Here is a 19014-nt window from a genome sequence, read left to right on the forward strand (position 1 = left end):
GTGAAGTGTATGAACTGTTCGAGCTCCTCATGGGAGCACGAGGCGGCGCCGATACAGTCATCAATGTAACGGAGGAAGAGGTGGGGTTTAGGGCCGGTGTAGGTACGGAAGAGGGATTGTTCCACGTAACCTACAAAGAGGCAGGCGTAGCTTGGGCCCATGCGGGTACCCATGGCTACCCCCTTTGTCTGTAGGAAGTGGGAGGAATTGAAAGAGAAGTTGTTGAGTGTGAGGACGAGTTCGGCTAAGCGGATGAGGGTATCAGTGGAGGGGGACTGGTCGGGCCTGCGGGACAAGAAGAAGCGGAGGGCCTTAAGGCCATCTGCATGGGGAATGCAGGTGTAGAGGGACTGGACGTCCATGGTAAAGATGAGGTGTTGGGGACCGGGGAATTGGAAGTTCTGGAGGAGGTGGAGGGCGTGGGTGGTGTCACGGACATAGGTAGGGAGTTCCTGGACCAAGGGGGAGAAAATGGAGTCTAGATAGTTGGAGATCAGTTCGGTGGGGCAGGAGCAGGCGGAGACAATGGGTCGACCAGGGCATTCAGGTTTGTGGATTTTGGGAAGGAGATAGAAGCGGGCAGTGCGAGGTTGGGGAACGATGAGGTTGGAGGCCGTGGGTGGGAGGTCAACCTGAGGTGATGAGGTTGTGGATGGTTTGCGAGATGATGGTTTGGTGCTCAGGGGTGGGGTCATGATCAAGGGGGCGGTAGGAGGAGGTGTCGGAGAGTTGGCGTCCGGCCTCGGCGATGTAGAGGTCAGTGCGCCATACTACAACTGCGCCTCCCTTGTCCGCGGGTTTTATGGTGAGGTTGGGATTGGAGCGGAGGGAGCGGAGGGCTGCACGTTCTGCGGGGGAGAGGTTGGAGTGGGTGAGAGGGGTGGAGAGGTTGAGGCGATTGATGTCTCGACGGCAGTTGGAGATGAAGAGGTCGAGGGAGGGTAGGAGGCCTTGGGGTGGTGTCCAGGAGGAGGGGGTGTGTTGGAAGCGGGAGAGTTTCAAAATCTCCCTCCCCCCACCGCATCCCAAAACCAGTCCAGCTCGTCCCTGCCTCCCTAACCTGTTCTTCCTCCCACCTATCCCCTCCTCCCACCTCAAGCCGCACCTCCATCTCCTACCGACCAACCTCATCCCGCCCCCTTGAACTGTCCGTCCTCCCTGGACTGACCTATCCCCTTCCTAACTCCCCACCTACACTCACCTTTCCTGGCTCCATCCCCGCCTCTTCGACCTGTTTGTTTCCTCTCCACCTATCCTCTCCTCTATCCCTCTTCTATCTGCCTCCCACTCTCTCCCTATTTATTTCAAAACCCCCTTCCCCTCCCCCTTTTCTGATGAAGGGTCTAGGCCCGAAACGTCAGCCTCTCTGCTCCTATGATGCTGCTTGGCCTGCTGTGTTCATCCAGCCCTGCACCTTGTTGTCTCGGATTCTCCAGCATCTGCAGTTCCTACTATCTCTAATACTCAGCAGATACTGGTTCAAATCCCGCCACAACAGTTGGTACAATTTAAATTCAATTAATAAATTTGGAACATAAAGGTGATCTCAGTCACCCTGCGGTGAAATTATCAGCGATTGTCATAAAGTATCATCTCGTTCATCAAAGATAACAAGGTGTAGAGCTGGATGAACACAGCAGGGCAAGCAGCATCAGAGGAGCAGGAAGGCTGACGTTTTGGGCCTAGACCCTTCTTCAGAAATTGGTTCATCAATATGCTTTAAGGAAGAAAATCTGTTATCCTTACCTGGTCTGGCCTACATGTGGCTCCAGACCCAAAGCAATGCAGTCAACTCAGTGCCAGGGAATGGTCACTAAATGCTGGATGAGGCAGCAATACCCATATGCCACGAGCACAAACAAATTTCAAAGTACCTGTGAAAAGCTGCCTTCTTGAACCACTGCAATCTGTGTAGTGTAGGTATATCCACAGTGCTGTCAGAAAGGGAGCTCCAGGTTTATGACCCAACAACAGGGAAGGAGTATATGACATGAAGGGGATCTTGCAAGTGGGAGTGTTCTTAAAGTCAGCTGCCCTTGTGCTTCTAGGTGGCAGAGTTTGGAAGGTACTACTGAAGGAGTCTTGGTGATTTGCTGCAGTGCACCTTGTGGATGGTACATACTACTGCCACTGTGTACCAGTGGTGGATGGAGTGAACACTGAAATTGGTGGATTTGGTGCCAATCAAGCGAGCTGCTGTGTCTTGACTATGCTGAGTTTCTTGAATATTGTTGAAGCTACACGCAGGCAGGTGAGCAATATTCCATCACACTCCTGACAACTGAACATAAGGACAGACCAGAAACACAGACAGAAAAGTACATTCTGTCAGTTTTGCTCATTTCAGAGATATGACTTTGGTGATGAGGAAATGGAGAGAGATGTTCCATTTTGTACTGACTGCTTACTGGGGTAAAGTTGCAGTCGGACACTGTGACACACTCTGCTTTAAATCAGTCAGAGGAATTGTTTATCAAAGCTACTTCTGTTCATCATTCTGGAATTTGAGCACTGCAAAATACTGGAATTGTTGTAGTCAGCAATTCAAATTAAGTTTTGTTGAATTGTTCACTGCAGTACGGAACCAAAGATCAACAAAATATGTTACTACATGCAGTTTGGAAATCTGCCAATTTCTATCTCACTTGTAAAAGAAACAGATGACAATGAGTAGCTTCTTCACTGTTTATTCTTTAATCCTGCGCAGTTATAATTACCAGCACAGCAGACTGAAAATAACTTATTCAGGGAGGAATATGGATCTTCATAGGTTTCTCCCTGTTCAAATTGATCTGAAGTGCTGGTGGAGGGGGTCCATTGCAACCTAGCAAGAATTAGGCAGCCATTTGGTACACAGCAAGATCCCAATAAAAGACTTTGAATTATGAGTCATTTTGCTTTCCAATAAGGCAGGGCATTACAACAATGCAAGAATTGGCCAACTCATGGCTTGGAATTAAGGCAGTTCATGTGATTAAACTTTCTAGAATATTTCTAATCACACTCGTCAACCCTACATAGACTCATAGAATCCCTACAGCGTGGAAGCAGGCCATTCAGCCCATCGAGTCCACACCGACCCTCCGAACAGCATCCCACCCAGATCCACCCCCCTACCCTATCCCTGTAACCTTCGCTAATCCACCTAACCTGCACATCTTTGGACTGTGGGAAGAAACCCACGCAGACACGGGGAGAATATGGCAACTCCACACAGACAGTTGCCAGAGAATGGAACTAAACCCGCGTCCCTGGAAATCAATGACAAAAGTCTCTTCAGTGACTCAAAATCAGAGGTTCGTTGCAGTGACAATTTCTCATGATTTAGCTCTAAGTATGCAAATTTTTCTTTGACAAAACAGGTAATCATATTATTTAATCCATTAACGTGGCCCATTGATGAGAAATTCAGCAGGTCTGGCAGCATCTGTGATGATAGAAGCAGAATTACTCTTCTTCAGTTCCAGAAGACTCAAAACAGACTGGAAATGTTAACTCCATTTCTCTCCCCACACATGCTGCCAACTCTCGAGTTTCACCAACATTCTCTGCGTTTGTTTCATATTTCCAGCATCCGTAGTGTTTTGTTCTGACATTGGCAAGAAAGTCACCTAGCTCATGTTTTAGAACTGACTTACTTTCTTCCTCTGTTTTAGTCAGTCTTGGAATCCTTTCCAAGAAAAAAATATCTTTGTCAATCTAACTTGATGAAGTTGCTGCAGGAAATCATTAGTTTTATCTTAAAACACCCTTGGCAGATGCTACCTCAAGATTATACCTTGTAGAAACAAGTTTTACTTTCTCCTGGTGAAAATTTCTCACAGGATGAGAGAGGAAATAGTTAAAGCACTGAATAGATGAGTATTTGTACCAATGTGCTCTTAGTGTCAACATATAAAAGCAATACGGCTCAACAAAACAAAAAAATAGACCATTGAGGGCGATGCAAAAACATGTCTTCTTGTAAGTGGAAATTGCAATAATCTCTTCATCTAGTTAATTATTTTCTACAAGCGAAACATCAATCACTGAACAATTCCAGTTTTTTTTCCAGAAAACTGTCGTGGACTCATTTTAAAAGAACCTGTTTTGCTGATGTGGGCAAGGTTGGGATTCACTGCCCATTGCTAGGTGAAAGTACGGCAATTGCTTTATAAATGAGTGATTTCACAGAACAGCTCAGAAGAGCATTAAGAATTAGCTGCACAGCAGCAAACTGAAGTCACTTGTAGGTCCAGCTGGGTGGCAATATCAAGGTCTCTTCCCTGAACGACATTAATGAACCGGTTGGGTTTTCAACCATAAGCCAACAGCCTATAAACCAAGACAACAAGGTGCAGGGCTGGATGAACACAGCAGGCCAAGCAGCATCATAGGAGCAGAGAGGCTGACGTTTCGGGCCTAGACCCTTCATATAAACCATCATTCTTGAGTGCCAGGGAACAGAAACCGGGTTTTATTCTTCCCAGTTTTATGGCTTGTAAACGTGGGATGAGAGCCCCGGACCATGGATGCATTTTATTTTAAAGGGTAAACACCCGTCAGTCATGGGGGAGATTCTTGGACTACTTTTCTACAGAAAAGTTCAGGTGGGGAGCAACTTCTCAGATTCTGCTATTTAAGGAAAGCTTATTCACACAAGTTTGGTTTTAATAAGGCACCGAGATGAAAGTCGATTAAAATGTTAAGGACTCGGACCCAGGAGTAGTTTTCCCCAAAGGCCATAGTGGATTGGTCAGCCTGTCTCAGTGACTTGGACAACAATTTAGATCATAGAGGACTGAAACGATGGCACTCGAGTATTTGGAATCTCTACCCAGGATGGTGGTAGGGTGTTCCACTATTGAATAGATTTCAGGCTGAGACAGACAGACATTTGGTCTCTCAGGGAAATCGAGGGACATGGGAAGCAGGCAGGAAAACTGATGAAGTAGTTGAAATTCAATATCAGAGATGATCGTATTAAATAGCAGAGCAGGCTCAAAGGGTTGAGTGGTCTACTCCTCCTCTGCAGCTTTAAGGGCTGGCTGGGCCAAACAAACCATCAATCTGTCTGTTCACGTACAGTCTATTCTGTATAACAAAACAAGTCAGCCACCACCGTGCCAGACATTTAGCAGGGGCTACCTGATATTGGCTCACTCCTCAGATTGTGGACACTGACATGATGAAATAGGGACCATCAGAAAGCTTTTAGTGCAGACTTCCTCCCAGGTTGTGAATGTTAAGAAGGCAGTTAGAGATAATCTTGATTCAATCAAGACAAGGCTGTGATGTGGAGAGAGGTAGTGGCTTCATTATTTTGTATTTTTACATGAGGACAAATCAAACTGATTGAATTGAGTCCATAAGTTTCTGTATGTTTCAGTAGCTGTCTGCAAAGTAAAGCCATGTAACAACTGACAGCCGGTCTCATTTCACTCAGGTTTATTGAGCCAAGTCGCCTATTTCCGTACTTCCAAATATTTTTAAAAATTCATTACAAACTTGGCAGTGTAGTGCACAACAGCCTGGCTGCCAGTAATGTTCACACTTATAAAGTCCTAGAGCTGTACAGCATGGAAACAGACCCTTCGGTCCAACTCGTCCATGCCGGCCAGATATCCTAAATCAATCTAGCGCCAGTTGCCAGCATCTGGCCCATATCCCTTTAAACCCTTCCTATTCATAAATCCATCCAGATGCCTTTTAAATGTTGCAATTGTACCAGCCTCCACCAATTTCTCTGGCAGCTCATTCCATACACACACCATCCTCTGTGTAACAAGTTGCCCCTTAGGTCTCTTTTAAATCTTTCCCCTCTCACCCTAAACCTATGCCCTCTAGTTTTGGACTCGACATCCCTCATGATTTTATAAACATCTATAAGGTCACCCCTCAGCCTCTGATGCTCCAGGGAAAATAGCCCCAGCCAATTCAGCCTCTCCCTGTAGCTCAAACCCTTCAACCCTGGCAAGACCCTTGTAAATCCTCTCTGAATCTTTGAGTTTCACAACACCTTTCCTTTTGCAGGAAGACCAGAATTGAACGCAGTATTCCAAAAGTGGCCTGACCAATGTCCTGTACAGCTGCAACGTGACCTCCCAATTCCTAAACTCACTGCACTAACGAATAAAGGCAAGTTGTTTCATCACAACAGATTTTGCATATTGAAAGTGATTGCAAGAACTGCAGATGCTGGAGTCAAAGATAACACAGTGTGGAGCTGCAGGAATGCAGCAGGCCAGGCAGCACCAGAGAGGCAGGAAAGTTGACATTTCAGGTCGGGCCCCTTCTTCAGAAATGGAAGCAAATTGAAAGCATTCTTTTCAGCCAGTCATGGTCTCTTCGAATAACTCTCGGAGGGAGGTTCCGTGTTGCTACAAAGACCTGGCCACCTAACATTGCCGTTAATTGGATGATATAAGGCCCAAGCAATACATTGAAATCTGAACCAACTCCTCTGTATTATTCAGAGGAGGAGATCGATAGACTGGCCAACATAGGGTGGACCATATACCAAGTTCTAGGCATGCAGAGAGAATTATCCTATCTGCAAATTGTAGAAATTGTAGCACTAAATCCTCAGGCTGATGGATCTCTTAATGATTCAAATAAAGGAAATTTCTTTTCAGATCTTGCAACACTCTGCAGTCCATTTGCTTATTACGGATCCCTTGAATAGTTTGCAACAGTACTACTTGTGCTTTTTTTATATTAACTCAAACAGATCCATGTTTACAGCCTAATTACAGGGCTGAATAAAATTAACGTTAAACATACTCTTAGCAGCATCTCACTGAGAGCACCTCATCAGTGCTGATTTACAGTTAATCATCAGGAATCCAACTAATTAAATTTGGAGCAGTGAAGAACTTTAGCCAAGTGGCTGGTAATTTGTAATATATTCTGACAATGATGGATAGCTTTTGAGCAAATTAAGGCTGACTAAGCCATTTACTTATAGAGTATCAGAGCTGATTTGAATTAAAACAAACTAGAGACAGGCTTGGACCAGTTTAAGCCTAAGGGACATTAGTGAAATCATCAGCATTAATTTATTCCTGCTTTGCTTAAACTAAAAGCTTCCATCCAGCATTTAAGACCACATCACAAGAAAGAAAAATCAAATGAATTCATTCTGCAGTGAATGCAAAACAAGCCACGTGAAAATAAACAGAGGGCTTGATGCACGTTCTGAAACTGAGTACAATTCATCTCGACAATCCACTGCCCCATTTAATCATTTTAAAGTGCTGTAGCACAGCCTGAATTAGTAGCTTTCACAGAGCCAGCCACTGCTTTTTTTTGGGGGGGTGGGTGAAGAAAAACATCCCTAAATCAGGCCAATCCATCAGCTTCCACCATGAGCAGATAATCTTAGAGTCTGACAGCTTGCAAGAAAGAAAAGCAGTAATAAAATCAAATACAATCAAAGAGGTGGCTGATATTAATTCAGCTCAGTACCAAAAGCTGAAGATGCACTCAGAATAATGGGTGCTGTATCAAGCTTTCCAAGAACAAGATGATCCTTTCAATTTACCACCCCAGGATTAACTAGCACTCCACTGTGTCATACAGCATGGAAACAAACCCTCAGTCCAACTCATGCATGCTGACCAGACATCCCAATCCGATATAGGCCTATTTACCAGTATTTCGCTCATATCCCTCTAAACCTTTCCCATTCATATACCCATCCAGGTGCCTTTTAAAATGTTGTAATTGTACCAGCCTCCACCCCTTCCTCTGGCAGCTTGTTCCATACATGCACCACCCTCTATGTGAAAAAGTTACCCCTCTGGTCCTTTTTAAATCTTTCCTGTCTCACCTTAAACTTATGTTCTCTAGTTTTGGACTACCCCACCCTAGGAAAAAGACCTTGGCTATTCATCCTACCCATGCCTCTCATAATTTTATAAACCTCAATAAGGTCACCACTCTGACACTCCAAGGAAAATAGCCCCAGCTTATTCAGCCTCTTCCTATAACTTGAACCCTCCAGTCCTGGCAACATTCTTGTAAATCTTTTCTGCGCCCGCTCAAGCTTACAACATCTTTCCAATAGTATAGAGACCAGAACTTAAAATGCAGTATTCTAAAAGGGGCCTCAACATCCTGTACAGCCACAACATGGCGTCCCCACTCCTATACTCAAATATTCTGACCAATAAAGGCAAGCGTGCCAACTATCTTCGACATCTCCCTGTCTACCTGCGTCTCCACTTTCAAGGAACTATGCACCTGCACCCCAGGTCCCTTTGTTTGGCAACATTCCCCAGGACTCTAGCATTAACTGTATAAGTCCTGCTCTGGTTTGCCTTACCTAAATTCAACACCTCACATTTATTTAAATTATCTCCATTTGCCACCCAATGGCCCATTTGATCAAGGTCCCATTGTACCCTAAGATAGTCTTCTTCACTGTTCAGTACACTATTTTGGTGCCATCTGCAAACTTACTAACCATGCCTCTTATTTCACATCCAAATCATTTGTATAAATGACTCAAAACAGTGGAGCCAGCACCGATTCTTGTGGTACACCAAGAGTCACAGGCTTCCAGTCTGAAATGCAACCCTCCATCACCACCTGTCTCCAACCTTCAAGCCAATTTTGTATTCAATTTGCCAGCTCTCCTGGATCCCACGTGATCTAACCTTATCACCAGTCTATCTTGTCGAACGCTTTGAAGAAGTCCATACGGACATCTACTGCTCTGCCTTCATCAATCTTCTTTGTCACCTCTTCAAAAAAAACTCAACCAAGTTTGTGAGACACAATTTTCCACGCACGAAGGCATGTTCATTATTTCCTAGTCAGTCATTGCCTTTCCAAATCCATGTTAACTCTGTCCGTCAGAATCCTCTTCAATAGCTTACCCACCACTAATATCATGTTCACTGGTCCATAGTTCCCTGGCTTTTCCTTGCAGCCTTTCTTAAATAAAGGCACATTAGCCACCTTCCAGTCTTCCGGTACCTCATCTGTGGCTGTCACCCACTCCTAGTCAGATACCCGGAATTAACCAGAGCTCCAGATTAACCAGCACTACCGATTAACTAGGCTGCCGATTAACTAGCACTGCAGATCAGATGCCCAGCATTAACTAGTGGTCCAGGTTAATCAGTATTCCAGATAAACCCAGTGCTTGAGATCAGATTCCCAGGTGAACCAGCGTTCCTGGTGTTGAAGGTGCTGAAACCCACAATATACTTTACAGCAAAAAGACAAACAGAAAGAAGGCCTGTGTGACGCGTAAACTGATCTGATTCCTACCTCTCGTAATGCCTGCGAGTACATGTTGCTGCACTGGTACTTCCAGGATTGCCACCCAATTCATCATATATCTGCTTCCATTGTCGACGGGCGGTTATCTGTTACAATCAGAGTAAAACCTGGTGTTAGTTGGCAGCCTGAGACTTAACACTCAGGTGACTGCTGCACAAGGAACTTCCTGTGGTCACCTGATTCACCTGGAACACTGCTTCTAAGATTCTGCACTAGGTGTGGTCATAAGTGGAATTGAGTGGAATAGCTAGATCATTGTAAGGCTTTTTCTTTATGCGTCATCTGTGATTCACAACAGTTGCCAATTAATGTACTTACTGCATTCTTGAAAGACAACTACAGCATACACCGTTACACCATCACAAAACAAAACCCTCTGACAAATGGGGAAACCCAGCCACACAGCAACCAGTTCTGCATAAAAGCCCTGTATGAAAACAGCGTTGAGAAAATGGGTTTTTGCACAGTGCAACTTATAATATCTCACCCAAAAGACAACCCTGTGACCATGCAGCACTCCCTCAGTACTGCACTGGAGGGGCCAATCTGGGTTTTGCTCTGGAATTCCTGGAGAGGGACTTGACCCAACAACTTTCAAACTCAGGCTGAGCAATGATGAGTTAGAAGTCAAGTCTTTTTAAAATAAAGTAAAATGCAGTTTGTTCCTTACAAGTAGTTATTATGTCAGACATTCAACAGTCTGTCAAAAAGTACAGGACATGTAATGCGCAGACTGTAACTCAATCATATTGACTGACCAGACACGTAAAAGAAGTGGACTTCCTTCCTCATTATACTGATGGGTTTTAATATTCCACATTAGCTTGTCAAAGGAACCATTGACAAATGGCCTTTCCAATTCTTTAACAACCATTACTGACTCACTTTGCAGCCATTAATACTTTCCCATATTACAAATGAACAGATGCAAAGCAAGCAGCCAAGTTAAAAATTCCTTTCTCCAGTTTTGGCTTCGTTTTATAATTGTCCCCTTTGAGAGGCAACATGGGAAAAAATTACAGAGCTCACTTTTTTTCCTTGACAGAGGAGCTGTTACATGTGTTTTCCACTTATAGCATTTTACAATAAATCTGCTCCATTCTAAATCTGGATCTAATCTCTAGTCTCTGTGCAAAAAAAATGATTCTATAAACACATACAGAGCGGTTACAGCCATTCTAAGAATTCATCAGAGCCGCTGTTTATTTATACAAAGTTCTGAATGACAAGGCTGAAAGGGGCAAAGTTACAGAGCGGTAATCGTTAGCAAGGGAATATTGGACTTACCGCTTCATATCCTCCGAGATTTTGAGCGGCTTGAAACATGGTCCAAAGGTTAACTGTTATAAAGGACAATATGTGCAAAAATAAGAATTATAGAGAAATAGAAACATCGCAACTGTATTCATTTATAGAGCTCAAGCACCAGCATTAAGTGCACCATTTGTACTATATATAAAAACAAATTATCAGACACAAATACTTTAAGAACAATTCACTGTGCTAACAAGCCAGCTACCCCTCGGTGTTTAATAACTGCCTGGTGTAGAGGTGTCCAAGATTTTTTTTTCTCAGCTCCATAGGTAAACACTGTGGGCCCCTACTGGCAGAGCTCACAATAAATAAAGAAATGCATTTATACAGATTTCACCACTGCTGGGCGTTGTAAGTTTCTCCAGCACCTTTGAAGGATAGTGCCCATTGTAGATAGAGGAAATAGCAGCCAACTCGCATACACCAAAGTCTCACAAACAGCAGTTACATTGTGAGCAGGCAGATTGTTCTGGTGGTGTTGGTTGAGGGACACATATCGGACAGAACACTTGGAGACTTCCCTGTTTCTGCTTGAACACAGAGTCATGAGTTCTCTTCCAACCATCCAAACCTTGGTTTAATGCCCCAGCCAAAGATAGCACTGCTGGCAGTGCAGCATGCCCTCAGTACAACACCAGATAAACATCAAGTCTAGGGATTAGAACAGACGACAATCTGACACGGAGGTGAGGATAACACCAGCTAAACCACAATTAACATCTAACTTGAATTGTGGGCACTGAAAAGATTTCAGATCCACCAATAATGGATTAGGAACAATCCTTGTCCAAAGCTGGTTACCAGGTTGGACACCTTTAATGGTGTCATGAGTAACGGATAAGCTATTCAGTCACACTCATCTTTCATCGCGTGTGAAAAATAGTATTTCAAAACAACAAAATAAATTTGCTTAAATTTGCTTCCCGGGGAAGCAGACAGCGTAGTCCACAAAGAGTTCTGTGCACAACATATGGGAGTCAAGTGCTTAGCAGGGTTTCTGAACCACAATGCCTGCTCATAACAGGCTGCAACAAGGTCAACCTTCTGTCTTATTCAGTCAGTCACATCCCCACCCTCTCCATGTTGGGCCACCATTCACTGGAGAGTCCTCCAGGCTGACCACTATACTTAGCTATTTCCAGAGAAGGACTCAGCACAAGTAACATTCAGTTGTTTGAAGGGGTGCCTTCAGGCTTTTGATAACTACTGACAATCGCTAACCTTCTCCTTTAATTTCTAAGCTCTTCTAGAAAACTGTGGTAAATAGAGTTTGTTACAATGGGGCAGCTTCGTTGTTATAGAGTACAGGAAGCTGGTACTCTGACAGTTGCCCCCTACTTCCCACATCACCAGGTGCTAATACTCCTGTTACCAGGCTGCCTGAGAAAGCTGCAACCATGAACTAAATTACTCCCAACAAGGCCACTGTACTGTGTTACGGTAAAAAAAACTTACAGTCTTTAAGGAAGAGACACTTCGGAATGTAATAATTATCAGATACCCAACCCTTCAGCGAACTAAAGGAGAGAGGAGGGCTAAACATTTTGGCAAATATTAACGAAAGTAAACCAATGATAAAAAGATATTCAGATCAAATCTCCAGATCATCCAACTATGACAGCTACACTTCACTTTGGTTTGTTTAATGGTGAATACGCCACTTCCTGAGCTGAATTCTGATGAGGAATCAGAATACACTCTTCACCTTCTCTACTCTGGGGTCAAACTGCAAGCAATATGTACACACTTAGGTTGAAAGCAACATAAATCCATCTTTTGTCTGAAGTGGGAAAGTAATTCCTGATTACCCAATAAAGATACTGGAGATATTCAGATAGGAACATTTGGGGCAGATTACTCCTGGTTCTGATGGATTTAACCACAAAATGTAGAGTCTTAATCTTCGTTCCAGACCAGATCTGAGTCAAAGCTGGGTCCATAGTCTGAAATCCAATGTCAAACAACCCAAATTGGGTAGAGGGAGGGGTCTACCACTAAATTTGAGGGATTTGGCAATGCAAGGTTAGGACAAAAAGGTCACGAGCAAGTGGATGATCCAGATATTTGGAGTGAATATTGACTCACCAATTGCTTTACCTTTGTTAATATTTGCCAAAACATTCAGAACTCACCGAGGATGAGGATTTGGGGAATGGAGGTTTGCTGATGTTGGCTGGGTCAAAGCCATGGTGGATTTGTAAAACCAAGCAAGGCATTTACATCTGCTTTGTTGGGGGATGGAGTGATGGGACAGACTAAATGGTGCATGAAGTGGGGTTTCGGATATGCTTTTATACACTCACGGGACGTTGGCCTCACTGATATTTCTTGCCGGTCCCTAATTGCATTTGAGAAGCTGACAGTGAGCGGTCTTTCTGGCCCAGTGCAGTCTATGCAGTGTAGGCACAATGTCATTGGCAAGTGAGCACCAGGACCTTAAACCTAAAACAGTGAAGGAATGGTGACATAGTTTGAACTTACTATTCTGTGCAACATGTAGGTGGTAGTGCTTAGGTACAACTGCTGTGCATGTCCTTCTCAACGGTCAAAGTCACAAACTTGGAAGATGCTACTGAAGGAGGAATTGGTGAATTCTTGCACTACAAATTGTAAATGGTATATGTTGCTGCTACAACATAAAGGGTGTGAATACAGATGTGGTGCCAATAAAACTGGCTACGTATGTTGGATTGCAGCAAGCTTCTTGGAAGTTGTTGGAGCTGCACACAACCAGGCAAGTGGAGAGTGTTTGATCTCCTTCCTGACTTTAGCCTTGAGGATGGTGGAAAGGCTTTGGGCAGTCAGAAGGTGGGTTACTCAGCTCTAAACTGCTGTTGTAGGACTGGTATTGATACAGCTAGTCCACTTCAATTTCAGGTCAGTGCTAGCTCCTAGGATATTGACAGTGATAGTAATGCCATTGAATGTCATGGCGAGATGGACTGATTCTGCCTTGCTGGAGATGATCATTGCCTAGCACTTGTGTGACGTGAATGTTAATTGCTAATTACCAGCTCAGGCCCACATATTACCTCCATGTTGCACAGGTGTATAGGCTGTTTCAATGTCTGAGGAGTCACAAATAGCACTGAACATTGTGCAATCATCAACTCACTTCAGGAAACCTCTCTCTTGCCAGCTTAGGTGAAGTTGGCTTGGCCCAGGATACTTCCCTGAGGGACACCCATCAGCCAAAATGTCTTGGAGGTAATTGGCCTTCAATAACCATAACCACCCTACTTTGTGATATTCCAGATGGGATCTTTGGGAAGCAATTGCTACAGAAGTCAAGTTTGGGCTTAACAGGCAGAGTGTTGAATGTTCTTGATGGTAAAGAGGGTTGAGGGGTAAGGGATAGAATTGGACGGTGTTTCTGGAGTTGAAGTAAACATTTCCAGAGACTGGAACAATAGAGGGGTTAAAGGTGAACTCAGGACTGACCAGGATTCTGATGGTGAATCACACCTGGTTCAGCCCTTCAATAAACAGCCCCAGAAGAATGGAGTCAGGGACAGAGATTTTGGTGGGGAGTGGAGGGAACGAACACCATGCGGTTGTGTGTTCCCAGAGTCCAATCCTGCAGCACATAGACACTGATGTAGCCTTATTCATAATATGGTTCAGGTCCATAATGGAGTACTTCAATGAAGAAATCTACAATGTGTACTCCATAGTTTGTAATGTATCAGTTTTTTTTTTTATAAATCATTTTCATAGAATCCCTACAGTGTGGAAACAGGGCCTTGGCCCAACAAGTCCACACCGAACCTTGGAGCATCCCACCCAGACCCATCCCCCTATAACCCACCTAATCTACACATCCCTGGACACTACGGGCAGTTTAGCATGGCCAATCCACCTAGCTTGCACATCTTTGGAGCGTGGGAGGAAACTGGAGCACCTGGAGGAAACCCACGCAGACACGGGGAGAATGTGCAAACTGCATACAGACAGTCGCCCAAGGGTGGAATCGAATCTGGGTCCCTGGCGCTGTGAGGCAGTGTCACTAACCACTGAGCCACCGTGCCGCCCCTTTTGCAAGCTTGCCTTCTCTGAGGATTGAACTCAGGACCTTCAGATTATGAGACTAACATGCTGCCTACTGCGCTAGGAAAGCACAGCAATTAATTCCATATTCCATCTTTTAACATCCTGTACACCACTTCCCTGTATCCCACTAACTTAATTGTCTATTTTAATTATTCCTTAATTACGATCTGTGTTTATATGAAGTTATGAGATTTTCTCTTGCCACAATTCAGCCTTTGAGCTGTGAACAAGTTTATTGAGTAAATTACCATTCTTACTTTAAAACAGAGTCCTTTCTCATCACAATCTATTCAATGAAAAACGTGTTGACACTGAAGCCAAGGTTAGCGGTGGAAGCTGGTCTGTGTGTGCGTGCGCGTGTGTTTTGGTCGGTGGGGGGAGAGGGGAGAGAAGAGCTGCTGGGAGGGGAGAGAGCCATTCTTTCAGGTCAACTGCACACTGACTAACCCTGGGATGAGAGAAGTGAACACTGCAGGCATAAACGTGCTGGCTGCTTCGAAACAACAAAGGTGCAGGCAACTGCAAGGGCAGCACCGAGGAAGTTGACCATCGGGATTTAGATTCGGTGGGGGAGAAAGTGTCCTCAAAGACAACCTAGTAGCTAACAGGCTGAAAGCCTGGACAGGCTGTAGAGTTTGTTTCTGGTGACTTTGATTTGGGGCCCTCGCAATACTTCAATGAATTGACTCATGTTTCAACCTAGGATTGTGATGGGGGGAGGAAATGAGCAGCTTGACAGTGAAGAGGTCAAGCACAAATGAAATAAAAAAAGAGAAGCCGATCAAACATGGACAATAACCAAAGGCACAGAGTGTCGACTGTTTGATGAGATGCCTGATTACATGTGGATTCACAGTTTCGAACGGAAAGGAAGGGAACAAGTGCCTCAGTGGACAAATCCTTAAAAAAAATGTCAGAGAGGCACAGCCAAGAAGAGCAGAAATACAAATATGAACAGACAATCATTTTAAAATTTCAAGCAGTTCCTGTATATTACAAAGTACTTGTATTACAGATTATATTACTGATGAGCTAATTAAAAAGGACGCACGAGTAATTTTAGAGAGTATGAAAGAGCTCTGAAGGCATTAATTACATAGAGATGATATTTTATTGTACTTATGATCTTAAGACCCGCTTGATTCACATTATTCAATATCTTCTGTATAGCCTAGAGTACAGCACAATAGGAATACTCCGCAGTTAGGAAATGCCCCTAAGTAACTCTCAGGCAGCTTTAATTTACGAGCAGAGATCTCAAACAAGGAACTGCCATGAAATGTCTTTGGCAAACAGGATAAGGAAAATCCTAAGGTGTTATATACATATATAAGGTGCAAGAGGATAGCTAGGGAAAGGGTAGGTCCACTCAAGGACGAAGGAGGGAATGTGTATGGGGATCTGGAGCAAGTGGGTGAGATCCTTAAATTCTTTGCAAGTTGTATTCACAAAGGAGAAGGACATGGTAGATGGCAAGGATGGGAGAGGTATGTTGATATTTTAAGGCACGTCAACATAAAAAAGGTGGTGGTGTTGAGCGCTTTGAAAAGCATTAAGGTAGACAAGTCCCCAGGGCCTGATGGGATCTATCCCAGAATGCTGGCAGAGTTAGGTGAGGAAATTGCTGGAGCCTTGTACAAAATCTTTGTATCCTCTTTAGTCACAGGAGAGGTCCCAGAGGACCTGAGAATAGACAATGTTGTTCTTTGTTAAGGAGGGCAACAGGGATAATCCAGGAAATTACAGGCCAGTGAGCCTTAGGTCAGTAGTAGAGAAATTATGGGAAATTATTCTTAGGGATAGGATTTGCTCACATTTGGACTTATTAGCAATTGGCAGCACTGCTTGTGCAGGGAAGGTCATGTCTCACACACTTGACTGAATTTTCTGAAGTGACAAAGATAATTGATGATGGCAGGGTGTTAAATGTTGATTATATGGACTTGAGCATGGCCTTTGACAATGGCCCTCATCGCAGGCTGATATGAAAGGTGAAGTCACATGGGACCCGCAGTGAGCTGGAAAGAGCGATACAGAACTGACTTGGTCATGGAAGACAGAGTAGCGGTGGAAAGGTGTTTTTCCGACTGGAGATCTGTGACCAGTGGTGTTCTGCAGAGATCAGTGCTGGGAATCCTGTCATATGTATATGATTTGGAGGAGAATGTAGACGGGCTGGTTAGCAAGTTTGCAGACGACACAAAGATTGGGAGAGCTGCAGACAGTGAGGAGGATACAGCAGAATGAAGATAGGCTAGAGATATTTTAATCTGGATAAATGCCAGGTGATGCAATTTAGAGGATCTAATGCAGGAGGGAAGTATAGAGTAAATGGCAGAATCCTTAGCATCAACAATCAGAGGGGATCTCAGTGTACAGGTCCACAGTTCCCTGAAAGTGGCAAAACAAGTTGGTAAGGTGGTCAAGAATGCATATGGCATGCTTGCCTTCATTGGTTGGGACATAGAGTATAAAAATTGGCAAGCCATGTTGCAGCTGTACAGAACTTTAATTAGGACACATTTGGAATATTTTGTACATTTCTGGTCACCACAATACCAGAAGGATGAGGCGGCTTTGGAGGGGGTTACAAAAGTGGCTTACTAGGATATTGCTTAGATTGGAGAAAACTTGGTTTGATTTCACCTGAATGTCACAGGATGAGGGACGAGCTGATAGAAGTTTACAAAATTAAGAGAGGCATGGATAAAATGGATAGTCGAATTCTTTTCCTGGGATAGAAATGTCAATTACTGGGGACATGGGTTTAAGGTGAAGGAGGTAAATTTCAAGGAGATGTGAGAGGCATTTTCTTTGAACACACTGCGGTTGGGGGGTGCTTTAAGAGAAGGTGGTGGAGGAGAATACAACAGCAACATTTAAGAGGCATCATACAGATATATGAATAGGCAGGTAATAGAAGCATATGGACAGTGGAGAGGCAAAAGGTTTTTAGCTTAGAAGGGCATTGTGTGTTGGTGCAGTCTTGGTGGGCCGAAGGACCTGTTCCTGTGCTGTTCTGTTCTTTGTTCTCTTGTACCACCATTCAGAGGCTCCACAGATCAAAGAGAAAATAAATCACACTTTGTACCCTAACTGCAGCCTAGAGGAAGCATTTCAGAATAATCCAAAAGAGTGCGCCTGCATGACAGTGATTTCCACAGCTAATTACACTCATTTAATAATCCATTTATTAAATTCCAATCTAGTACAGACTCAGCATTGTGTTGAAAGCTGTGGACAAGATGCTATCTATGGGTATGATCGTTTATTGGTTATAGAATTGGACAAGAAATCCAGATACTAGGGCTAGACTTTTGGTGGTTTGACCTTATCACATTACTAGGAAGAAACGTGGGTTAGGAACCCAAAAACGTCAGCCGCTTCACAAAGCCCGGAACAATTTGGAATATCCCTTTAGTACAGTGAACGACAGTCCATTCATCTGAGATGGGAGCTGTCAGTGCGGGGAGGACAGGGTGATGGGGAGTAGTGGGGTGTGGGTGAGTGTGCGCAGGGAATAACAAGGGGTCTGTACTCTGAAGAAGGGTCACTGGACCTGAAATGTTAATTTTGCTTTTTGTCCGTTTTTCCAGCAATTTCTGTTTGTGCATCTGGTACACTAATGCCCTTTACAGAAGGAAATCTACCATCCCTACCTGGTCTGGCCTACATGTGACTCCTGACCTATAGCGGTTGACTCTTAACTCTCCCCTGAAATGGCCTAGCAAGTCATTCAGTTCAATTGCAGTAAGATTGGGGAACAAATGCTGGCCTTGCCAGTGATGCCCACATTCCCTCAAAGATATTGGCATCATGGCTGATTCGCACCTCTATTTTAATTGCCCAACCTTGGCTGGTATCCTTGATGTCTTACCTAATTTTAAAAAATATCTCAGTCCATGGTGAGGTGAAAGACCACCACTAACCTTCGCTGAATTGGAGAATAGCAGGGAACAAGAGCACATTACCAGCATAAGGTGGTCACAGCAGGTGGAAGAGTCAAGCCTGCCGTGCCATCTCTGAGCTGAGCGAGCTTGTCACAGTGGGTCCTGCTACATGACCAGGGCAGCTAGTGCTGCTGATGTTATGGTGGGTTGTGCTGGTCAAGAAGACCACCAATGGGCTCAATTGTGGATCGGAGGTCCAAAGCTCTAAGCCTTGGTGACTGGCAGCTTCGACTATCCTGGGAGCTTCATAGGGCACATCAGTGACTTCAAACAAGCCAAGTGTCCTATGCCAAAACAGGCTGGCGAATGAAGACTCTTTAATTGGCCACGTTGATGACTGACTGTAAGCCATGAGCCAGTGGTCACTGCAGCTGAGTGCCTTCGTGCACCCAGAGGTATAGGATTAGTCAGAGAGATACATACTCTACCG

General features: G+C 44.2%; 1 protein-coding gene across 3 annotated transcripts in view; it reads right to left on the bottom strand.

Annotated features, from left to right (window-relative positions):
* Nucleotides 1-19014, bottom strand: part of arid5b (AT-rich interaction domain 5B) — a 125271-nt gene that overhangs the window by 22969 nt on the left and 83288 nt on the right. For all 3 annotated transcript variants that reach the window (XM_048608865.1, XM_048608866.1, XM_048608867.1), the window contains 2 exons: nucleotides 10558-10610; nucleotides 9259-9356 (listed from right to left, as the gene is read on the bottom strand). In XM_048608865.1, coding sequence (XP_048464822.1) covers nucleotides 9259-9356; nucleotides 10558-10610 — 151 coding nt within the window. The remainder of the gene's footprint in view (nucleotides 1-9258; nucleotides 9357-10557; nucleotides 10611-19014) is intronic.

The sequence above is a fragment of the Rhincodon typus genome, chromosome 20, assembly GCF_021869965.1.
Source record: "Rhincodon typus isolate 14 chromosome 20, sRhiTyp1.1, whole genome shotgun sequence".
NCBI lineage: Eukaryota > Metazoa > Chordata > Chondrichthyes > Orectolobiformes > Rhincodontidae > Rhincodon > Rhincodon typus.